The sequence below is a fragment of the Trachurus japonicus genome, chromosome 13 (assembly GCF_045865225.1).
Source record: "Trachurus japonicus isolate A0001 chromosome 13, Traja_1.0".
NCBI classification, from domain to species: domain Eukaryota; kingdom Metazoa; phylum Chordata; class Actinopteri; order Carangiformes; family Carangidae; genus Trachurus; species Trachurus japonicus.
Genome location: NC_140919.1, coordinates 17,431,419 through 17,452,397, shown reverse-complemented (window position 1 = coordinate 17,452,397; position 20,979 = coordinate 17,431,419). Strand labels below are relative to the sequence as shown.

The 20,979-nt window shown below is 42.9% G+C and overlaps 1 protein-coding gene across 2 annotated transcripts in view; it reads left to right on the top strand.

The window, feature by feature from the left end:
- Positions 1–20,979, top strand: part of LOC146975789 (large neutral amino acids transporter small subunit 4-like) — a 43,822-nt gene that overhangs the window by 15,940 nt on the left and 6,903 nt on the right. The window contains exons 2-9 of one of the 2 annotated variants that reach the window (XM_085795019.1): positions 194–413; positions 1,278–1,333; positions 1,580–1,656; positions 14,535–14,627; positions 14,716–14,849; positions 15,171–15,385; positions 19,819–19,962; positions 20,694–20,711. In XM_085795019.1, the coding sequence (XP_085651145.1) occupies positions 194–413; positions 1,278–1,333; positions 1,580–1,656; positions 14,535–14,627; positions 14,716–14,849; positions 15,171–15,385; positions 19,819–19,962; positions 20,694–20,711 (957 nt within the window). The remainder of the gene's footprint in view (positions 1–193; positions 414–1,277; positions 1,334–1,579; positions 1,657–14,534; positions 14,628–14,715; positions 14,850–15,170; positions 15,386–19,818; positions 19,963–20,693; positions 20,712–20,979) is intronic. The other variant, XM_085795020.1, reaches the window with a different exon arrangement.

Below are 20,979 nucleotides of genomic sequence, written 5' to 3'. Positions count from 1 at the left end.
TTGCCTGGGGAACGATTGAACAACCCTCAAAAAATGGCATTCAATCACATACAATGTCACGTTGTAGTATTTTCAAAATGTTTGCGTTTTTCCAGGATCTCCAACTCTACCTTTAAGATCAACCCATTAATAAACTAAATGTCCTACATCTAACGTCTTCCCCCCTCTGCTCTCTCTCTCTCTCTCGTTCCAGACAACAGCTCCAGCTTCAACATCTCCAACGCCTCCACTGCTGAGGCTCAGGGCCCGGAGGAGGAGTACCTGGAGATAAACGGCTGGCCCATCTGCAAGGACCAGGACGAGATGCTGAACCTGGCCTTCACCGTGGGCTCCTTCCTGTTGTCGGCCATCACGCTGCCCATGGGCATCGTCATGGACAAATACGGACCTCGCAAGCTGAGGCTTCTGGGCAGGTGAGGCTGGACGAGGAAATCAGTCTTTATTTAAAGTGTAGAATCACAATGCAACATGGTCTCAAAACACTTTACAATGTAGCCTACAATGAAAAGTGCATGAGGTAAAATACCAGGAATAACAAGACAAGAATCTAACATAATACATGCAAAACAGCTGATGCACGTTGCCTTCAGGGACAGTGTTCCAGCAAACAGTCTCTGTATTTGCCTCTAAAACAACTCTGTCTCGTAACGTTCTGTTATTACCTCATAGTGTGTTGAATGTGCAGGTCACAACTTGTCCACTAGAGCGTTTTGGAGTTGTTGGATTGTGTATTTGATCAGTTTGATGAGCGAATTTGCCAAAAATGTTGAAATATCCCTACGGTAGGCCTGAGGGGTCAACTCACTGCAGTTTAAGAAAACACATGCACAGTGGTCTAAGCTTCTTGAGTTGAAAAGTTGTGCACACAAAGGCTTCCTGTGTGGGAAACCATGAAATCCCATTAGCTTCCATAGCGTAGCTCTGAGCAGCTCCGCCATTCTAAAAATAGCTTGCACCAACAATTAAAGGTAACGGATCTACTTCTAAAATTATAGGGATTATGGCAATGGACCAATTTGCCAAAATGCTGAACTATCCCTTTAAGCTTTTGTTAACCACAGACCTAATTTGAGGTATTTTACCAAAATCCCATTCAAAAAACGAGGGAAGCGGAACTCTATTAGTCCATGTGGGGCTTTAAAGGTTAAAAGCAGAGCAGCTCTGGCCTGTATAGGTACGATGATGATGATGATGATGATGATGATGATGATGACGAGACAGCTGTCTTCTTCGTATTCCTATATAACCCATGACTGTGTGTGTGTGTGTGTTTCCAGTGCCTGCTTTGCCTTCTCCTGCCTGCTCATCGCCTATGGAGCCAGTGATCCCAACAGTACGTATCTCTCACATTCATCACTTTAACGGCGTCATGCAGTCCGACCGCGCTGCTGATCTCCATCATGGCGCCTTTTGTAGTCGAGCAGTTACAGTATCATACAGCAGCACAGAGGTTGTGTAGCTTCATGGTGCAGTGCCACTCCAGCAGATGGGATGTGTGGGAGGTGCGTTGTTGAGTCAGCAGAGAATAAACCACATCTGCCCGTGGCTCTAATCCGCTCTGTTGTTTCTCCTGCTGCAGATCTGTCCATACTGATCTTCTTCGCTCTGGCGCTGAACGGGTTCGGAGGCATGTGCATGACCTTCACGTCTCTGACGGTGAGTGGCAGCGATTCACCGAGCTACACAGCACTTAAATCATTCAAGAATTCACAACAACATCTGTAGAAAATGTCACACAAAGCCTAAATAATGATAATAATTATCTGTCTATTCCCAAATTAACCTTCAGTTTTGTTTACTGGAGGAGAGTCTGTGATCATGACAGTACAAAAGCAGAGAAAAAGAACAATTACACACAATTTAAAAAGGCTGTTGTTCCCTCCATTGCCAGAGTATATTTCTACAAAACATAAAAATGTGTTATGTTGTAGCCTAGTACATATTTATATTTTTCCTTGGCCATTTTTAATTCATCATACAGAGTGATTTAGTTTGGTGCCACCAAACAATGAAGGATTAATTGTCCCACAAGACATACTGTATTATATAATAGTGTATATATATTATAATGCTTTCAAACATATTTTACTTCCACTGTTTTAATTTGTCCTCCAGTTAGAGAGACTGGATTGTGATGCTGCTGTGTTTAATAATGCTGCGTTCGATACAACTCGGAAATCTGAGTCTCCCAGTTGAAAACATAAATTTCCAACTTCAAAGCATTCAAGACGCAGCACGCTAGAATAAACCAAAAACGGTACAAACTTTGCATTGAAAGTGCTTCACGAAAATATTACAAAAGGTACAAACTCTAGCTATAGAATAAAAAAAGAAGCCTGTTAAAATAATGAAACAGATCATTTAAAATCGAAGACAAATAACAACCTGAATTTACTTCTGCAACCGTGAGTAAGTATATTTCATGACATTTTAAGATATTTTGGCTTTTAAAGTGCATTTGAATCTTTGACCGAGTGGTTCTGCGCTGGTGCAGATTGTTGTTTCTCTGAGGAGTCGTAGGTAGATTTCTTTTTCTCAGAATTTCCCGTGTGGGAGGAGCTCCGACATGAGGCGGCGTTCGGTTGCACTTTTTCAAGTAGGAGGTCGTAAAAACCTGAGTTCAGACTAGGTGTCATGTACGAACGCAGCATAATACTGCTAGAGAGTGTGTTGTTAGCATTTACTGAAACAAGTTTAATGTTTCTGGTGGAAAAGAAACGAAAAGAAAAGATTAAATCAATAAAGCAGATTTCTGATATAACGTCAGTATCAGTAAATCAGCCGAGCATCGAACCCAGATGTGATTATCAGGGGTAAATGAATAAAAGGCAGTGGGGGAAGTGGAGGGAGGGAGGGATAAGAGGAAAGAAAAGGCAGGAGAGTGGATTAAAGCATCGCTGTGAAGTGTGACAGCGAGAGAGAGAGATGCATCAGAGAGAGAGAGAGGGAACAAAGATGGATGGAGGAGGAAGAGGAGATAAAGCTGAGAGACAGCTGACAGGAGACCGCTGGGAGAAAGAGAGACTGGATGGACGGATGGATGGACGGACGGATGGGAGTAGAAGAGGAGGAGAGAGTGAGAGAGAGAGGGAGGCAGTGGTCGGGGTGATGTCATCTGTCAGAGAAAGTGCTGCATCACAAGAGACGAGGCCACGTGAGAGAGAGAGAGAGAGAGAGAGAGAGAGAGAGTGGTTAAACGTCTACGTTAGTCATTTATTATTCACGTCTGGCTGGGAGCCAAAAAAAGACCTCCACTCATTATTATTTCATCCTCACAAGGACACATGGACCAACTCAGTCAGTACGTTCACATGCACTCAGTTGTCCAGTTACAGTCGGATTAAAGGCGATAATTTGGTTTTTTTCAGTGTCTGTGTTGACGATGCAAATCTGTGCAGATGTTTGATCGTTCCAGTAGAGTAGAGTTGTTCTTGTTCTTGTTCTTGTTCTTGTTGTTGTTGAAGGTGGAAATGCATCATGGGAGTTCATCTGTCTCATCAGAGGTGGTCGGCTGGCTGGTTGTTGTAGTTACCGTGTGTGTGTGTGTGTGTGTGTTGGTTTATTATCACAGAGCTCGGTGGGAGCTGAGACAGACTGTCACTGAGGAGGCAAACAGGAAGCAGCGACAGGGGAACTGAGTGTGTGTGTGTGTGTGTGTGTGTGTGTATCTCCACACCCATGCTTTTCAGTTTCCTATTCAGGCGGCCGACTGGGACCCAGACTGACACCCCCCACTCCCCCTCCCTCACCCACCACCACTCCCACCCTCATTGCTTCCCACTCTTTAGTCTCGCTTGTTTTCGTCTTCTCCGGTTTCAGCTGCTCGCTCTCTCTCTTTCTCTCTCTCTCACTCTCTCACACACACACACACACACACAAGCCGAGGCCGAGGAGAGTTACTCTACTGTTACTGTACAACACGTCGGTACCGTGTGTGTGTGTGTGTGTGTGTGTGTGTTGTTCTAGCTGTGGAGCGACTCCCTGCAGGCCTCAGCAAATGTTTCATTTATGCTGCTGTCTCAAGCAGTAAGTGTGTGTGTTGAGTTCAGTTGTGTGTCTGTGTGTGTATGTGTGTGTGTTGAGTTGTGTGTGTGTGTGTCTGTGTGTGTGTTGATGCTCGGACTTTTCCGTCCTCCTCCTCCTCCGTCCTGTTCCTGAGGCTCTGGGTCAGGGGGCCGTTACCGAGGAAAACAACTATTTTAAGAAAGCTGTAACCTTTATTCCTCAGGTGGGGGGGAGTGTGTGTGTGTGTGTGGGGGGGGTGGGTCTGAAGCAGCATCTGATGCATGATGGGTAATTGAAACTCCCCAGGTCGAGGTGACCCACCCAACTGGTGTGTTTGGACCCGAAACTTGAGATTTCCTCCGTCTTATTCTTGCACCACTTTCTTTCTTTCTTTCTTTCTTTCTTTCTTTCTTTCTTTCTTTCTTTCTTTCTTTCTTTCTTTCTTTCTTTATGTCTTTCTTTTTTTCTTTCTTTCTGTCTTTTCTTTGGCTCCTTCCCTCACTTTCCTTTGTTATTCCCTCTCTTTATCTCTCGTTGCTTCACTTCCTCATTCCCCTCCTGTGGATGCAAACTCAGCACTCGCTGTTCCAACCAACCAGAGAAAACAGGGAGCGAGAAGAAGAAGGAGGAGAAGGAGGAGGAAGGAGTTTTAATTCGCCCTCTCGTCATTCCTCTCATTCAAATCTTGTAAACAGCTTCATGTTACAGAAAAAACAACAATACACACACATATAGACACACACACACTCCCACGGCTGCACACAAAGCTCCTCCTCTTGTTCCTCGTCTCGTTGGTTGCACGTGCCCGAGCCCCCTCTGCTTCCTGGGTTTGGTCTCCACAGGTCTTTTTTTTCTACTTTCTGTCAGTGGCCTTAACATGTTTTACTTCCTCAACAACCCCCCCCCCCCCTTTTTTTAATCTTCTTTTTTCTCTTTCTTTTATAAAATATCTGTGTCATCACCACCCGACCATCTGGTAGTCGACCACTCTTAGCGCCTGCTTTGCTTTTTGCTGCTCCACTGATTGTCTTTTCCTGCCAACAAACAAACTGGCTGTCAATGTTTTGTTTTTTTTGTGGAGAAATCCTTATTGAATAAGCTTTTAACCTCGGGTTTCGGGGCGTGTTTGGCTGGAAAATATATACAAAAACACATGCACACATACACACACACAGAGAGCTTCATTCTGCCGGGTGAAGACCAGGCTGCAGACTATTTTTACCATGCAGGAGATGGCAGCGTGAGATGGAGGGAGGACAGTATATGCTCTGTCTCATGCATGTGACTGACCGAGGGGGAGAAAGGAAAAAAGAAGAAGAAGGAAAAAGGAAAAAAAAGATGATGATGTGAGAAGAGTGAATGTCAAAAGGTCAAGAGTTAGCTCAGAAATATGAGATTGGAGCGCAGCGAGCAGACAGACACAGGCTGCTGCTGCTGCTGCTGCTGGTTGTTGTTGATACCGGGCTCAGGATTTATGTAGCGGTGTGAATCTGCTCCACCAGGTGCTGGTGGGTTTTAGGTGTTTTTATTTTTTCCATCATGTCTGTAAATCCCTTCCAGACGCAGAGAGCGAGGGTCCTAACACCACCTCTGGTTCCACTCCAGTACAGCTGTGGAAAAAAGATTAGAGAGACCACTTCAAAATGATCAGTTTCTCTGGCTGGTTTTTCTATTTATAAAATGAAAACTTTTGTTTTATTCTATTTACTACTGACAACATTTCTCCCGAATTTGAAATAAAAATATTGTCGTTTAAAGGGATAGTTCAACAGTTAGTCAGATCCTCCTATCACCATAATCCTCATATTCATAGCAGTAGGTTCATCACCTTTAATTATCGGTGCATGTTATTTTGAGATCGGCAGGGCAGAGACGTGAGCTGCTCAGTGAACACAATGGAGGTGAACGGTAGCTACAGGTCCCCTGTCCCTCATCAAACTCATCAAATACACAATCCAACAACTCCAAAACGCTCTGGTGGACAAGTTATGACCTGCACATTCACCACGCTATGAAATAATCACGTATAATTATGTAACATTACAACGCATAAAGCAAATACTCTGAACTACTTGCGCTCTTGAAATCCCTCTGCCCAGCAGCCGAGTCTGGAAAGTATTTCCGGCTGTGTTTGCCTCTAAAACAACTCCGTCTCGTAGCGTTCTGTTATTATCTCATAGCGTGGTGAATGTGCAGGTCACAACTTGTCCACCAGAGCGTTGTGGAGTTGTTGGATTGTGTATTTGATGAGTTTGATGAGAGACAGGGGACCTGTACCGTTCACCTCCATTGTGTTCACTGAGCAGCTCACGTCTCTGCCCCGCCAATCTCAAAACAACATGCACCGATAATTAAAGGTGATGAACCTACTGCTATGACTATAAGGATTATGGTGAGAGGAGGATTTGATAAAATGTTGAACTATCCCTTTAAAAGCATTTATTTGCAGAAAATGGCAACTGGTCAAAATAAACAAAAAAAGTTCCAGTCTTTTCAGACCTCGATTAATAATAATAATAATGAAAAAGAAAACAAGTTCATCATTTTTAAACAACACAACACAACGTCTTAAAGCAGAAGTAAGCGATCCGGCCGTTTTGGCTAACTTCTTGTCAGCCGATGGAGTTAGCAGTCCCCGCCCTCGTCCCTACGTCACCACATTCACGCGCATCCCTTGGCTGCACACACAGAGAGGACCGCCCCTTTATGCCGTTCTCTCTCCTCATTGGATAAAGGTTGTAGGATACAAGGAAAGTTTTCTCCTCGGCTTACAGCAGAGCAGAGTGACTGACAGACCCGTGTTTCAGACCAAACACTCGATATAAGTGATTGCTGTCGGAAGATAGAACTATTTAAGACTTATATTAACACAAACATTCCGCTTACTTCTTTTTTAAGTCTTACGTCTTAAGGAGAGTTCAGAACAAAACAACAGTGTTTTTTATGATCTTCATTAAATATGATTTGGTTGAGTAGAGTGAGTTGTGCTGCCAAACATGTAGAGAAGCTGATTTACTAGGGACATGTTGGAGTGGTCTCTTAATGTTTTCCAGAGCTGTGTGTGTGTGTGTATATATATATATAAAAGCTCCTGAGACGTCTGGAGAACATGACGTCAGGCCGATGGAGGTATGCAGCCTGGCGTCCGTGTGCCGTCAGCTGGTGTTTGCTAATCTCGCAGTCTTACTTGGCTGCTCTGCTCTGATGGATGGAGTCTCATCCTGTGCGTCAGGACAGGACAGGACCGGTCAGAGCTGGTTCTCGGTGAGCCAGCGGCAGGCAGCTGGAGTTTCCACAGCGCTCCTTCCCCATTTCATTTCTCTGTTCCTTTCCTCTCAAATGAATGGCTCGGTGCAGTTTCCTCTTTTTTTTCCTCTCTCTTTCTCATCTCCCACTCACCCACCAGCCGCCTGACTGACTTCAGGACGTTTCAGCATGTTTTTTTTTTTCTCTTTGTCACCTCACACTCGACTTGGCCCCCTTCTTCCTTTTGCCTTTTTCAACACCTCAGCACACAATCTTATCCCGAGTGTGTGTGAGGAAGTGCAGGGCAGCCGAGAGGTTTTGCACTCACAAGGGAAACTTTAGTTGTCTGAACTGGTTGGAAATAAACGTCAAAGTCAATGTCAACTCAGCACATTTCATATAACGAGCATAAACGCAATGTGTCATATTAAAACAAAAGCCAATATGTTTAAAGGAAAAAAAACAAATTAAAAGCTTGTGAGAAGAGATATGTTTTTAGTTTACATGTAAATGAAGATATTGTTGGAGACGTTGGAGACTTTACATGAAGATCTGAGGCGTCCATCTGGTGTATACTGAGTGAGCATGTAAGAAATATAGGGAGGGGCAGCACCATTAAGAGATTTAAAAACAATACAGTAAATCAAATCTTAAAATCAATTCTGTACTTAATTGGGAACCAATGGAGAGAATTTAAACTGGAGTGATGTGTTGATAAAATAGATTCAAGCTCATTCACTGAAACATCTTTAATATGTCGGCTATATTACCTCCTGAACATCTTAGCACAAAAAGAGATGAGTTCAATCAATCAATCAATCAATCAATCAATCAATCAATCAATCAATCAATCAATCAATCAATCAATCAATCAATCAATCAATCAATCAATCAATCAACCAACCACTCAATCAATCAATCAATCAATCAATCAATCAATAAACCAACCAACCAACCAATTAATCAATCAATCAAGATTTATTTGTATAGCTCTTTAAAACAGCTCAAACTGTGACCAAATGGCTTTACAATAAAATAAAAACCAACAGTAAACATGGCACATCAATTTTAAGTGTTAAAAGCCATTTTGCTTTATATTTTGCCAGAGAGCTTTACAATAAAATAACAAACAAGTTAAAGATCAATAGCCTAATAATAACATTTCCAGGACAACAGTATAAAAGACAAACATGGCACAACAATCTTAAGTGTTAAAAGCCATGGAAGGTTTTAAAAGCAGTTAAATCCGACCGTTGACTGGACGGTTGAAAAGACGACAGATTGAGTAAATACACTTGTTATAAAGAAGTGGGTCACATCACGGTTCAGTGTCTTCATCCTGAACACTCAGTTCTCAGCCAACGACAGGTTTCAACTTGCCCATGCAGATACATTCAAAGTAAACAGGGGCGAACATGTTTTTACAGTATATTGACATTTAGTCTACGGCTCTACAGTCACGTTAGCAGCGTGCCGAGCCCCTCTGAGCAAATAAATGCTTACGTTAGCACTTTAACATGCACACAATGGGAAATGATAACATGTTAATGTTTAACAACAACATCAGTATTTAGCCTTTTAATCAACTTTAAATTTATTTTGGTTCAGATCCATCACTGACAAGAAGGAAAAAAATTTAAGTAAAAATATTAACATCGTTAAACACATTAGAGACACAAACACTTAGATCCAGACAGTCAAACTCACTTTTATCGTCTGGCCTTTTTAAATTGATTCTCGTTTCTTATTGTTGAGACTCTTTTAGTTTTTATTCTGTAGCCTATTCCTGTATTTTAATATTATTTTATTGTTATGTTATGCACTCAAATTTTAGGGGCAAAATGTTCCACTTTGGGGGCAGTTGGGAGCAATGCTAGGGAAGCATATGCAGTAGCAGTGGTAACATGCTGATGTTTAGTTGGTCTGTTATACATTTTGGTGTCAACATGCCAACATTTTCTAATTATCAAAAGGTTCAAATAGCATGAACATAAACTCTACACACAGGTTATAAAGACTAAATCTCTTCTTGCTGAACTGATAACACTCAGTCCTCTCATCTAAGATCAAGTCAGAGCTGAATGTGTTTCAACTTGCACATCTGGCGGCAGTTAGACATGATTTACTGTACTGAAAAGAGCATTTGTAGCTGTTGAGTTAAAGGGTTAACGGAGCCAAAAATGGAGGTGGTAACATGATGATTGAAACGTGCAGAGTGTGTTTACCCACTGTTTAATGTTAGTATATCATCTGATTAGCAGTGTTGTGTTGAATCATGAGTTACAGTAACAAAAGGTTCAACAGGTTCGAGTCTTTAACCTCCTTCACTGCTGCTCTTTCTAAAAAAAAAAAACCTTTTCACAAGCCAGAGACCTTTTACCAGGAACTCCAGGGACACTGTTAAAAAAACACTTAATGTTGCTCCAGGGCCCAAGAGCTGCTGGAGTGTTTTTTTTTTTTTATAACGTCTTTGTCAAAAAGGTTTGTCTGAAGTGTTTTGGTTCATTTCTCTACAAAAAAAAAGAGCAACAACACCACAAGAGATTTTAGATGCTTGACGTTTAAATCTTTGTTAAACGTTCCCACATAACACTGAGTAAACTGCTGCTGATGCTGCCAAACAAAACACAACGATCAGCTCTTTTTTCTTTTTTTTCCAGTAGCTAAAGCATCTTTGTGTCTTGGGTGATGATTTTTTTTTTACTATTTTTTCTTTTCTTTTTGTAATTACAACAAATGCCAACACACAACACCCCCCTCTCCTCTTCCTCCACCATTACCACCACCACCACCTGCCGCCTCTCTGCACCTGCACAACCTGCTGCTACGAACTGAACCCTGATCTCTTATCTCCAGGTGACTGCTCTGAACCTAAAATAGATCCGTCCAAACACTGAGCCCATCTCCCTGTATGTGTGTGTGTGTGTGTATGCATGTGTGTGTGTGTCCACTCTGTGCATGGACACACTGTGAGCTAACAAAAGAGCTATTGAGAGAAGAGGCAATAACAAAGTAAATGCGGCAGCGGCAGCAGAGGCCTTATTGCTTCCCAGGATCTCTCTCCACCTTTTTCCCTTCGTCATCCCCACATCACATAAACACATATTTATGACTGTGTTTTAAGAGATTAATCGAAGTTGTTTGCAGTTTTGTAAAAGCCTGTGTTTAATGAGGTAGGAAGCTGGAGGTTGTATTTACACAACAAACATCTGTAATCTCATATCATCCCATAAAGATCAGAGTTTAACTCAGGTATATATGATTATATGATTAGAAAAAAACACTAAAAACAGATAAATTGTTTACACCTCACAGGAATTATGAGACTCTCTTGATCCTCTGACTTTTTCATCTAACGACATATAATCGGTCCATAAACAGTAACGGTTGAGTTAAGTACAGGTTTGCAGAGCGGCTGAAGTAGATGAAGAATCTCTTATAATTCAGGTTTTTCTTTTCTTATTCTTTTTCTTTTGTTTTTTATGGCCTTCGTGAGCCAGAGCTTGACAGAAAATGTGTTGTTTTATCAGAGCGATCACCTTTACGGCCACATTTCACACATATTTCACAGCAGGAGCGTGAATTACGTGTGTGGAGGTTGTTGGGGGTTTTTTTTTTCTTGTTTGTCACCATGTACAGTTACTGTGATCACTCAGGGTTGTGTGTCTGTTCGCACAAGCACAAGAGTCTTTGTCCTCTGGTGTTTAACAGTCACACACACACACACACACACGTACCTGTCCGCTTGACTGATGTGTTATTGACTCCGGCAACAAAAACACTGTTATCTGCTGCCCGTCAAGCTCGACAGCTGCTCTGCTCCTCCCACTAACTCACTCACTCACACTTCATCGTGATGCTGCTGCTGCTGCTGCTGAACTCATTAATCCCCACTTCCCTCTTTCACCATGACTCACCCAAACTGGTTTGTGACAGTTTTTTTTCTCTGTTTAATGGGAAGCAGTGGTCTCAGCAGCCGACTGTGACCCAGATCTAGTAACGCTTACACCTCCTCCTCCTCCTCCTCCTCCTCCTCCTGCTGCTCTGTGGATGTGGGTTCTGCTCACTCGGGTGGTTTGTGGTTTTTTAACGTTCACGTGACTTTGTTGTGTTGCCCCCATCTCACCTGCGATCGTGATGTGATCGCCAGGGGCAACAGAGACGCTGCCAAATCAACCAACCTGCTCCCAGAGCGAATTCATAGACGTAAACAAACCGGGTCTGTTATAGTGACACCCACCGTGGAGGGGAGAGGCAGACTTATCAGCGCTGGAAACACCTTTTCACCTTTTATTATTTACTGAACATCTGGATTTAGAAATGAAAATGAGGCTTTTTTTTAGTTTATTTACTTTTTGAATAGGAGCAATGCAGTTTAACAGAGATCCAATACAGAGCTATTATTAACTTTAAACGTTTAGTTAAACAGATTAAAACAGTTTCAGTGTCATAAATTGACAAATAAAATGCATTGATTATGAAACAAGATGAAAACAAGTGGTTGATTGAAAAACAAAAAGTGGTTGATTGAAAAACAAAAAGTGACACAAAAAACGACACAATTAAAAAATAAATGGCAAAAAATTTAAAAAACAAAATTCAGAGTTGAGTTGTGCAGCTGTGAAGTGCATTGCATTGTGGGATTGTTTGCAGAAAGGTCATTGAGTTCAAGGCAGCCGGTATAAAATAAGCGATGTAACCAATAAGGAGTAAATAAAAAGCCCATGACCCCCCCCCACCCTCCTCCTCCTCCTCCTCACTCTGTCACCACTTTCACACACTTCCTCTATTAATAGCGTCACGACAGACTGGACGTTAAAAATTGATGCGTCGTCATGGTCACAGTCTGGACGATGAGGAAGTGACAGCAGCAGCAGCAGCAGCTGTGGACAGATGTGAACCTGTTGACGCTGCACAGATCTCATGAGTCGACCTCTGCGTGTCGTGTCACGCCATGACCAAGCTGAGCGCCGACTTCTGCTGAGCTGGTCCGACCGTGTTTCCTCTCTCGTCTTCTCCATGAAACTGGGCCAAAGGTCGTCCACCTGACCCCCGGCGTCGTCAGCGAGACGTCTCCTGTAAAAGTGTCATAACCGGGTTCTTCTGCTCCACTGACGCTCCGGGGAAACAGTGGGGTGGGGTGGGATGGTTTCGCTCACCTTTGGTCTAATTAATCCGTTTGTTTGGGGTGAGAGGGTTCAACCATCCCACTAACAAGCTGCCCCCCCGCGGTGAAAACAGAGGCAGGACGGACACACGAGGACAATGAGAGGGAGTTCTCAGCAGCTATGACCCACAGTCATAATAATAATAATAATAATAAAGACAATAATACAACAGCAGATCCCCACCCCCCCACGACTCTCACCATGTTCAACCTCCGTTCTCCAGATGGCACCAGTTTAAAGGGATAGTTCAACATTTTTGGCCCATTGCCATAATCCCTATAGTCATAGCAGTAGATTCGTTACCTTTAATTGTTGGTGCAAGCTATTTTTAGAACAGCGGAGCAGAGCCGTTCGCTGCTCAGAGCTACGCTACGGAGGCTGATGGGATTTCTTGGTTTCCCTCATCAAACTCTTCAAATACACAATCCAACAACTCCAAAACTCTGTGGTGGACAAGTTGTGACCTGCACATTCACCACGCTATGAGATAATAACAGAACGTTACCAGACAGAGTTGTTTTAGTGGTAAATTCAGAGACTGCTTGATGAAAAACTGTCTCCGACAGAACGCACATCAGAGGTTTTGCATGAATTTACCTCTAAAACAACTCTGTCTCCTAACGCTTATTATTTCATAGCGTGGTGAATGTGCAGGTCACAACTTGTCCACCACAGCGTTTTGGAGATTGTGTATTTGATGAGTTCGATGAGGGAAACCAAGAAATCCCATGAGCCTCCGTAGTGTAGCTCTGAGAAGCTCGCGGCTCTGCTCCGCCGTTCTAAAAATAGCTTGCACCGACAATTAAAGCTAACAAACCTACTCCTAAGAGTTCAACATTTTGGCAAAATGTTGAACTATCCCTTTAACACCAGTGATGAACCTCTGAGCCACATGTTGCTCTCTCTCTCTCTCTCTCCGTCCTCTGAGCTGCAGCTTTGTTTGTGACTTCCTGCAGAGGTCTGTTTACAGTTTGAAGTAGCCCGGTTAAGAACAGCGTGTGCTCTTCTCGTCTCGGGTTGAGAGTTTCATTATGCAAGACCAGTCTCCATATCTCTCTATGTCTCTCTCTCACTCTCCCTCTCTCGTTCTGTCTCTGCACTGCTTCAAACACAGTGAGAAACACCCTGCAGCAGCAGCAGCAGCGCTGTGGTCGCATGCCTATCAATAGCCAATAACATGTAGAGCAGCAGGGTGAAGCGTTGTTACTCTGAGTGAACTCTCGTTGGTTTCAGAGGCTAAAGATAAAGAAGAAATGATCAGTATGCAAGATAATGCTCAAATTATAGAATAACAGCAAATGATAAAACATAGATAAAAGGCTGCAGAAATGCTTAACATGGTTGCATCAATTTCTTGATTCTACTGAGTTAGACTTTTAATTTGAAGGAGGATAAACAGGCGTGAGTTGTTTATCTGAGCTGGAATCACTTCCTTCTGGTCTTCACATCTTTGTTCCGTCACTTGATAGACTTTTTATTTTCCATGTGAAATCTGAGGAGCTCCCTCATGACCGGACCGCTCTCTGAGCTTTAGCGTTTCGTCACGTTGGAAAGTGGATAATTGATTTTTCCTCCTTCAGGCCTCGGGGGCCAACTCTGTTTCACCACGATTTTAAATCATGTTCAGATGCCGTAATAATAACGCCGAAGCCGAGGCTGAGATGTGATTTCAATGAATCTGTAAACATCATGTGTTTATATGTGTGTGTGGCAGTGATGTCACAGAACAACAGCTGCTCTCCACAAACAAACAAACAAACAAACAGGACAAACTGTGTTTTTCCTGCAGAAAATCTGGCAAAGAGATGGAGTTTCTGATTTTGACCTAATTTCATTCATTAGTTTCGGTCTCTGTTTGTGCTGCTTTCAGCTTTATCAAATGTTTTTTGACCTTGTTTTTTTTATTGTTGTTGTCATGTTGCTTTACTGTTGTTTGTTCTTGTCATGATTTTCTTGTTTCCTTTTGTGCGGTGGCCCTGAGAGCTCAACACACTGTAACTGAAGAAACAACACATGCAAATAGATAAAATATAACAACTTCAGAGGAGCAGACGAGACAAGACAAAAAGCTCTCCGCCTTAAGTTTATATTAAACTCGCTCTTGTGTCTCCACAGTTGCCGACCATGTTCGGAGACCTGAGGTCGACCTTCATCTCCCTGATGATCGGCTCCTACGCCTCCTCCGCCGTCACCTTCCCCGGCATCAAGGTGAGTTGACACATTAACACACCGCCGCCGCCACTGATGCTTCCTGATGACGATGATGATGCTGACGTGTGGTGTTTTGAACCTGCAGGTCATCTACGACCTCGGCGCCGCCTTAATCACCATCCTGGTGATCTGGGCCGGCTGCGCCTGCCTCGTCTTCCTCAACTGCTTCGTCAACTGGCCCCTGGAGCCGTTCCCCGGCCCCGAGGACATGGACTACACGTAAGATACACACACACACACATACACACTTAAGCAGCCATAGTAATGCAGTTAGCGAATCTGAGATTATACTTCCTGAACTGGGATTCTGGACTGATCCCGGATTCTCCACAGAGATCACACACACACACACACACACACACACACACACACACACACACACACACACACACACACACACACACACACACAGTAAATCCCAGTGTAATGCAGCGGAGCCCCTCAGACAGGAAAGACCTTAAAACCAGACGATCGCTCGGCTCTTCTCTCCTTCACCTGGCTGAATCTCTCCTCTCTGTTTTTTCTCGACGTGACGTTCAGGGTGAAGATCAAGTTCAGCTGGCTGGGCTTCGACCACAAGATCACCGGGAAGCAGTTCTACCGGCAGGTGACCACCGTGGGGCGCCGCCTCAGCGTCGGCAACTCCATGAAGCAGCAGCAGCACCCGGCGACCAAAGACCTGGCCACGCAGGAGGCCAACAAGCTGTGCCTGTCCACCGTCGACCTGGAGGTCAAGTGTCCCGGCCAGGAGGAGAGTAAGTGAACGCAACACGAAACAACATTAAAGAAATCCACAGACTCAGATGATTCAGTCTTCGAACAACACTCTCAGTATTTGTCGTCACCACTCGTGTCAGATTATAAATATTCATCCAAGCGTCTCTTAAACCCGTCTGTTTGAGTTTGAGTTTGAGTTTGAGTTTAAGTTTAAGTTTATCTGGTCAATTAAGAAAAACTCATCCTGTGGTATAGTGCATTGATTGGTCAGTAAAACATGGACCAAAAAGGTGTAGGCTCATGCGTGGCTTATTATCAGCACTACTTTTTTCAGTAATGAGTAATGAAATAGAAAAGAAATTTGACATATTTGAGCATTTTATAAAAAAAATAATACAATAGTTACTTTTCCTAGTAATTGGTTACTTTTATAATGTAGTAATTCAGTTACTAACACAGTTACTTTTTGGGGAAAGTAACTAGAAACTATAACTAATTATTACTTTTCAAATGTAACGTGCCCAACGCTAGTCAGGTTGGTCGTTGCTGTGAATGAATCGTGACCCACGATGGACAAACAGAAGCTAAGACGGTTAAAACATAAAAACATAATGAGAAGAAAAACTATAACAGCAGGTTATGAAATGATCTTTAAAGGTTTGTTTTTTCATAATATTTGTCAATAGATCAGTTTTTTAGTTTAAATCTTTACTGTAAAGTGAAATAGTGTCATGTGAACTCCTCAAAGAGTCGTTTCCTGACTCAGAAACTTTCTGTTTCTGGTTTGAACCGCTCTCATTAACCTCATTTCCAGCTTCAACAAGCAGCTGTTGTGTATGTGTGTGTGTGTGTGTGTGTGTGTGTGTGTGTGTGTGTGTGTGTGTGTGTGTGTGTGTGTGTGTGTGTGTGTGTGTGTGTGTGTGTGGAAAAAAGAAAAAAACAACACAAAAAACTCAGTGTAGTGTGTGAAACCTGCCCAGGACCAAACAGCAGAGAGTTAGAAAGTTATTGGCTAGATTGTGAACATGAGGATTTAGCTCCTAAAACTGCCTGGAGCTGCTGAAAATCATAAAAATAGAAGAAATAAATGGAAAATTAAGTAAGCAGTAAACCAATCAGCCATGATGTTAAAACAGGCGACTGCTTTTAATGATTAAAACTACAAATTAAGATTCAAATCGACAATAATAAAAACAGCTGATTGGTGTAAATTGACATACATATTTTCCCAACCTGGTTGCCACGACATTTCTATCAATAACTCACATCTAAAGGTTTTCACAAGTGGTTTTATTTGGTGTGACTGTAAAATATTAGATTAAATTAAATTAAATTAAAATTTCCATGTTCCCGTTAAAAAGACACATCAGAGCTCAGTGTCCTCGATCGTCTTCACCGCTGCGTGTTAAATCTCTCTAACTTGTGGTTGGAGCCTCGGCAGCGTCACCTGGCTCCTCTGACCCACATCCACTCACCTCCCTGTGGCGTCGCTCTAATTCACCCCGTTACCTCTGTCCCACATCCACGCCACTGAGCTCTGAGCTCTGACCTCCGTTACCCCGGCTGGCCAGCACCTCCTTTCGGGACTCCTCTGGCCCCTCCTGGCTCTCACACCACACAGACTGGTGGTGACTGGTAGTAATAGTGGAGGTGAGGTGGGGGTCTGTCTCGGCCTCTTTTGTCCCAAATGGACCGTGGAATCGGTTCGGACCCAGTTCTTGGAAAATCTGCCCAGCAGGTGTGTTGGTGTGTCGGCAGGGAGCTGTGGAGGAGCATTGTTGTGGGTTAGAAGTGTCAGTCTGTGTGTGTGTGTGTGTGTGTGTGTGTGTGTGTGTGTGTGTGTGTGTGTGTGTGTGTGTGTGTGTGTGTGTGTGTGTGTGTCAGGATGCTCATGGTTGGCTTCCTAACAGCTGGACATGTTCCGTCTGTCAGGAGCTTTAAAGAGGCCCATATTACGCTGTGAACACACGAGGCTGCTCCCACGCTCCTGTTGCTCTAATTTCGACGGCAGCTGCGAACATTTCACTTTGTTTACTTTTATTATTTTATCACCAATAAAACACAAATGTTGTTTTTCCTGCTCCGACACACTCGGCGGTGGCGGCAGCGGCACAGACACACACACGGCAGCACAGTGTGTGGTCGTTAAACTGCAGACGGTCAGCGAGGATCTGGTTTTTGAAATTGATTGTTTTTTTTTTTTTTAATCAAATATATTTTATTGAACAAAGGAAAAATCCTACAATCACTGCACTGTTATATCAGTCTTTCAAAGGGAGATAAAAGGATTAGCTTATTTTTACACAATAATTTGAACATTATCCAAAGAAAACAAATAAATAAATCAGTAGGCTACACAATATTTAATTCAATATGAAGCAAGATTTGTCCAAAAAAATAAACAATTGATTATTTATCAATGTTTTTCTTCATATTTTGTGCTATTTTGAAATCATTGTTGTTTTGTGTCGTCACGGCAACTACGGTAGGCTACTAGAAACTCCATGTTTCCCTGAGCAACAAGTGTTAGAAGCTAAAGCTATGCAGAGCTAACATGGGACAAATTGACATGTAGCCTAATGCAATTAAATGTATTGATACACATCGATATGTATCAATGTGTATTAATATAGGCTATTGATACACATGTTATGTATCGATTCATTGACACATTTTATTAATCTACTAGCTAAATATTAACATGCTAATCAGCTTGTTAGCATGGTTAGCATTAAGATAGCAGCATACTTTCAGCCTCATACAGTTTTGTTTTGTTTTGTTTTGTTCACAGGCAGGAATACACACAAGTTATGAAAGTGAATACACATTTTTATATCTCCTGTATCCATCCTGAGTTGATTCGGATAATTATGCAGCAGCTAAATGTGTGGAAACATCACGATGCCTGATCAACCTCAACCTGTAGACAAACAATCCCTCTAATGAAGCCTCTGGTGGGTGGATGCCTGTTGTTCTGGGTAATAAACCCGTCTCCTCCGTCTGTGCACTCTCCATTAATTGGTTTGTCCAGCTCGTCACCATATGGACACTCGGGTCCATTTTCCATTTGTATTCACACACACAGCTTTGATTAATGATCAACTCCTTACCCAGAAACCACCTCTTCTCCTTCTACTACTCTTTGAATAGCGGCTTCTCGTGCAGGTTAACACGTATTTTCCATCGTATAGAAAAGAGAGTTTTTAAATGTAGAGAAAACATAGGATCACAGACACGTGAGGACTCGTCTGTGCTGCGCTGACGAGGTCATGAAATTGCAAAACAGGAAGAAATGTGCAACCTCAGCATGTTTTCTGTTCAGATGTGGAGGTCTCTGAGGCAACATCTGCTCCATCATTTCACTCTGAAGTTGTACTTGCTGCCTCTTTAACACTGTGTTTTCTATGTTGTTCATATTCAGCACTGATTTAGCTACTGATCTGACCCAGAAAAATAAAACCAATGTTTCTGCACTGGTTTATCCTTATCTGGGGGGAAACCTCACATAGGCTATATCTGAGTCCTATTAATGTACAACCTGCTGCCTGATAACAGGTTAGAGGGGAACTGGAGCTTCCCCCTCATGTTTGCATTGGGAACATTATGTAACTGAACGACAAAGCTAATGTACAGATCGCTGAGGGTGCACATTCTGACGACTAGCCTAACGTTTGACGAAATGTCAAATTTGTTCTTATGACGACAGAAAACAACGTCTGTAAACAAAATACAATGTTGAACGTCTTCAGGTGTTTGGACAGGAAGCTTCAGGCTGTTTGTTGGTGTAAACGGACCAACAGGCCGAGGCCACGTTTACCTGTATGTTTGTCTTTGTTGCACTCAGGTGTTTTATACACACTTTAGGACTACAGATGGTTTTATACACACTTTAGGACTACAGATGGGAATAAGCTAAATCTGGTGCACACATCTTTTAATTTTTCTAAATGATAAATGCAAGTGCACACTGTCCTCAAACCCAAAAAACAATAAACAACTGGGACTAAGTATCTGGAACAGTCCATTTGTACAAGTCATTTTGAATGGTGGTGGAAATTAATATTGTTTCCCAGTAAATTTATAGGTGAGTTCAGTTGAGTTGGGACTTTTTGGACAGAAAAAGTTTCTCTCTCTCTGGCTCTGTAAGTTTCCCTCCAGGTTTTGTGGTATCACCCTAATTGAAACTCCTGTAGATCTTAGAAATTGAAGCGTAAGGTCATTTTTACATAAATTGTTGTTTAAAGTCGTTATTTTCTGTCATCAAACACGTTTGACGTCTTAATGTGGACGTTTTCGACCAAATGTTGTTCCATAGCCATTGGTAACCTTTTATCTCAATGATGCAAAACAACCTTCCCGTGTCGGATATAAACAGAAGCAACAGGGATCATCGTTGTGATATTTCATGAGAAGCCGCCCTCTGTCTTTTCTTTGGTCCTTCTGACTCTCTCTCTGTGTCGTCTCTCTGCAGCTCAGTCATTCATGAAGAGCATCTTCAGTCCGATCTTCCTGCTCAGCCTCATCACCATGTGTGTGACGCAGCTCCGCCTCATCTTCTACATGGGAGCCATGAACACCATCCTGGAGTCTCTGACCGAGGGAAACCTGGACACAGGTGAGAGGAGTCAGGACCAGCCGCCTGATGTAGCATCGAGTGTTTACGTCTTCTTCTTGTTCTTCTCCTTCTCCTTGTTCTTCTTCTTCATAGTTATATACACATAAATGCCGCCTCTGACACTGCTGTCCATTGGAACGATGCGTCAACGTGACCGCCATCTTGGTCAGGGCAAAGCTGTGTCTGCATTAGTCAACAGAGGCAGAGGTCTATCAACCATTAAAATCGCCATAACTCACTGAATATTCAACCAGTTTTCAAGGCGTTTGGTTTATTATAAATGTCAGACATATATTTATGATACAACAACATAAAAATCTTTTTTTTTTATGTAGGCTATTAAACATACACTTAGATACTCAGACACACACCCACATACACTGAAATTTGTTCTACAAGGGTCTGACCGGGTCTGACTGCTTGTCAGACGTATGTCTATGGCCAGAAACCCCGGACCAAGATGGCGGCCGTGTTGACGTACGCTGACAAGCCCGAATGCGGCATCTACGTGTATATATCTATGCTTCTTCTTGTTCTTCTTCTTGTTCTTGGACTGACACTTAACAATCGTCCCTCTGCTGCTTCCTGCTCATCACGGCTCGTTGTTAACTCCAGCTCCGTCTCTTCCTTCTCCGTCGTTCTCTCTCTCTCTCTCTCTCTCTCTCTCTGTCTCTCTTTTCTTTCCTTTTCTCCTGTCATGCTGCTTCCTGCTGCTGCTGCTGCTGCTGCAGTGGAGAGGATGCAAGTGGGTAAGAAACCTCAGGCCGAAGATCAAACCTCCCTCACTCATCACCTCCTCCCCTCAGCTGCTCCTGTCTTGTCTCTGTGGGAGAATGGAAACCTGTTGTGACCGTTTCCCTGTCAGTGTGTGTGTGTCTGTCTGTGTGTGTTTATGTGTGTGTGTGTGTGTGTGTGTGTGTGTGTGTGTGTTTCCCTCCAAACTCTCCCTCTCCATCCAAAACCTGTAAATAAAACAACAACATAATAACTTTCATCCTGTCGTCTGTCCTCTCTCAG